This window comes from Microchirus variegatus (assembly GCF_963457635.1).
Source record: "Microchirus variegatus genome assembly, chromosome: 5".
Lineage (NCBI taxonomy): Eukaryota > Metazoa > Chordata > Actinopteri > Pleuronectiformes > Soleidae > Microchirus > Microchirus variegatus.
The window spans coordinates 34095245-34097744 of NC_139806.1; the positions used below are offsets into that span (position 1 = coordinate 34095245).

General features: G+C 48.3%; 1 protein-coding gene across 1 annotated transcript in view; it reads left to right on the top strand.

The window, feature by feature from the left end:
• The window catches only part of trim13 (tripartite motif containing 13), a 2953-nt gene that overhangs the window by 210 nt on the left and 243 nt on the right, over positions 1 to 2500 (top strand). Inside the window, exon 2 of the mRNA XM_083889105.1 lies at positions 847 to 2500. This exon is cut by the window's right edge and continues 243 nt beyond it. Within this exon, the coding sequence (XP_083745231.1) occupies positions 854 to 2047 (1194 nt within the window). The 5' untranslated portion in view covers positions 847 to 853 and the 3' untranslated portion in view covers positions 2048 to 2500. The remainder of the gene's footprint in view (positions 1 to 846) is intronic.

The window sequence follows — 2500 nt, forward strand, 5'->3', positions numbered from 1 at the left end:
CTAACTATACCGTGCTTACAAAGCGAAAGAAAAAGCGTTTTGCTCCTCATGCATTTGATACACTTTCGTGCAGCCTGGTTTCTGCGACGTTGCTGGAAGATTTTTTCTTTACAGCAATAGCTGTTTACACCGACATCCAAGCAGGATGTTACTTAACACTAGGCTGACAATGGGAGCCGATAAAGCCACACACATATAAGGTCTGCACTGTAGTGACAGTGAGAGTGAGGATGGCTGAACGCTGCAGACGCAGCTGGATCATCACTGCAACATCTGTATCCTTTGAGATGGTGATGCTACAGCGTTTTTTACTGTTTAGTTTGTCGCTGCATTACGTGGAAACAGCATCATCATGTTAAGTGAGTGAGTGTGTGTGCATATTATTGTAACCGTGTCACCATTAATATTATTTTTTACATTACATGTTATTGTTTTATTTATGTGTTTAAGTTGTATTGTTAACTTTATTCATTATGTTATTGAGTCTGTAATGTTTTATTGTCACTTTAGTGTTTTGTTTTCTTATGCGGAACATAATGTTGGTTCCGCGTCCCCTTGTTGTGGTGGGGAACCAGGTAAAGGACGGACCCGCGCGAGTTGGTTGGTTCTGTTACCTGTGATTTAGAGAAATAAAAGTCTCGCTGTCCTGCAGAAACGGTGTCTCTTCATTTGAAGAATTATATTTCCCTTAAATTTGTAACCCGCAAAACCCACGCTCCTGGCGCCACCTGTCAGGATTACATTATTATTGTAATTGTGTAGCCTGTGACGCTACATAGTGATTTATCGAGCGATTATTGAAATGAGGCACACGTTTGACGCATTCGTGCACGATGTGTTTTGCAGGAGCAAAATGGAGCAGCTGGAAGAGGAACTCACGTGTCCGATCTGCTGCGGTCTTTTCGACGACCCGCGGGTGTTGCTGTGCTCGCACAGCTTTTGCAAGAGATGCTTGGAGGGACTGCTGGAGGGACACCGGGGTCCGGCTTTCCGAGCGCCGCTCAAATGCCCCACGTGCCGCAAGGAGACGCCGCACAACGGCGCCAACAGCCTGCAGATCAACTACTCTCTGCGCGGCATAGTGGAGAAGTACAGCAAAATAAGGCTCATGCCGAAAATGTCTGCGTGCACACAACACTGCGGGCAGCCTCTGAACATCTTTTGCGCCACGGACTTGAAACTAATCTGCGGCTTTTGCGCAACGACGGACGATCACAAAGGGCATCGTTTCTGCTCACTGGAGGAGGCGTTCGGGCGCGAGAAGGCGGCGTTTGAAGAGCTGCTCCTCGGGGTGGAGAGCTGGCAGAGCGCCGACATGCTGTCCTGCCTGGAGACGCTACAGAGCGGCAAGAAAAAGGCTCTGCAGTCCGTGACCAAGGACGCGGGGAAGGTGACGGACTACTTCGACAAGCTCATCGGTGCCCTCGAGTGCAAGAAGAGCGAGATCCTGTCCGACTTCGAGACGGTGAAGCTGGGGGTGATGCAAGCGTACGACCCGGAGATCACCAAGCTGAGCGCGGCGCTGGAGGAGCAGAGGCGCGCGCTCAGCATCGCGGAGTCCTTCAGGAGCGCCTCTGACCCGCTGTGCTTCCTGCAGCAGATGCAGGAGTTTCGCGAGAAGTTCAGGCTCCTCAAGGAGACCACGCTGCCCGCCAGGAGGCGGGAGACGGACGTTCACGTCGTGCGCGACTTCGATGTGAAAAAGTGGGATTCGCTCCGGCTCAGAGAAGTGGACAAGATCTCGGTGCCGCACGAGAACGGCTCCTACAGAGTGGGAGGCTCGCGCACAGGAGCGCCCAAATGGATCGCCCTGTTTTTTCTTAATTTGCTGCTGCTGCTCCTGCTGCAGCCCCACGGCCTGGCGGCGCGCGTGCACGCACACTTTGAACCCATCCTCTCCACGGTGTCCTCGCACCTTGCCCACACTAATGTTTACTGGCAGGGACTGGCTGACACGTGCGCGGGTTTAATGGGCTCATGCCACGAATGCATCGTCTACTTCATTGACTCCACTGTCAGTTTTGTTGGAAGTTGTTTTAATTACTAACACTATAGTGTCACTATACTTTATATCAGGGGTTCTCAAAGTTTTGATACATGAGGGCCCAATTAATGAACCCAACATTGGACTGAGGGCCGCCAAAGGGAAAAAAAACCAGAAAGAAATCCCATTTGTAATAATTTTAATGACCAGATTGCACTTCTACAGTTTAGCGTTAAGTAATATAAGCGTTAATATAATGTCATTTAAGCATATAATAACGCTTTATAATTTTCTAATTACAGGTTAATACCAAGTAACACATTTCTGTTACCATATATTTACTGGGTAAATAGCTAGTAATTGGGGGCTGTAGCTACCTGCTTATTACCAGCTTATAACCCAATAAAACACTAAAATTCACCATATAGAAACAAGGTAAATACCCAGTATTTTTGTTTACACTTATTGGTCTGTATCCAGTAATGTCCAATAAACATTTAACAAGCTTAGTAGCTC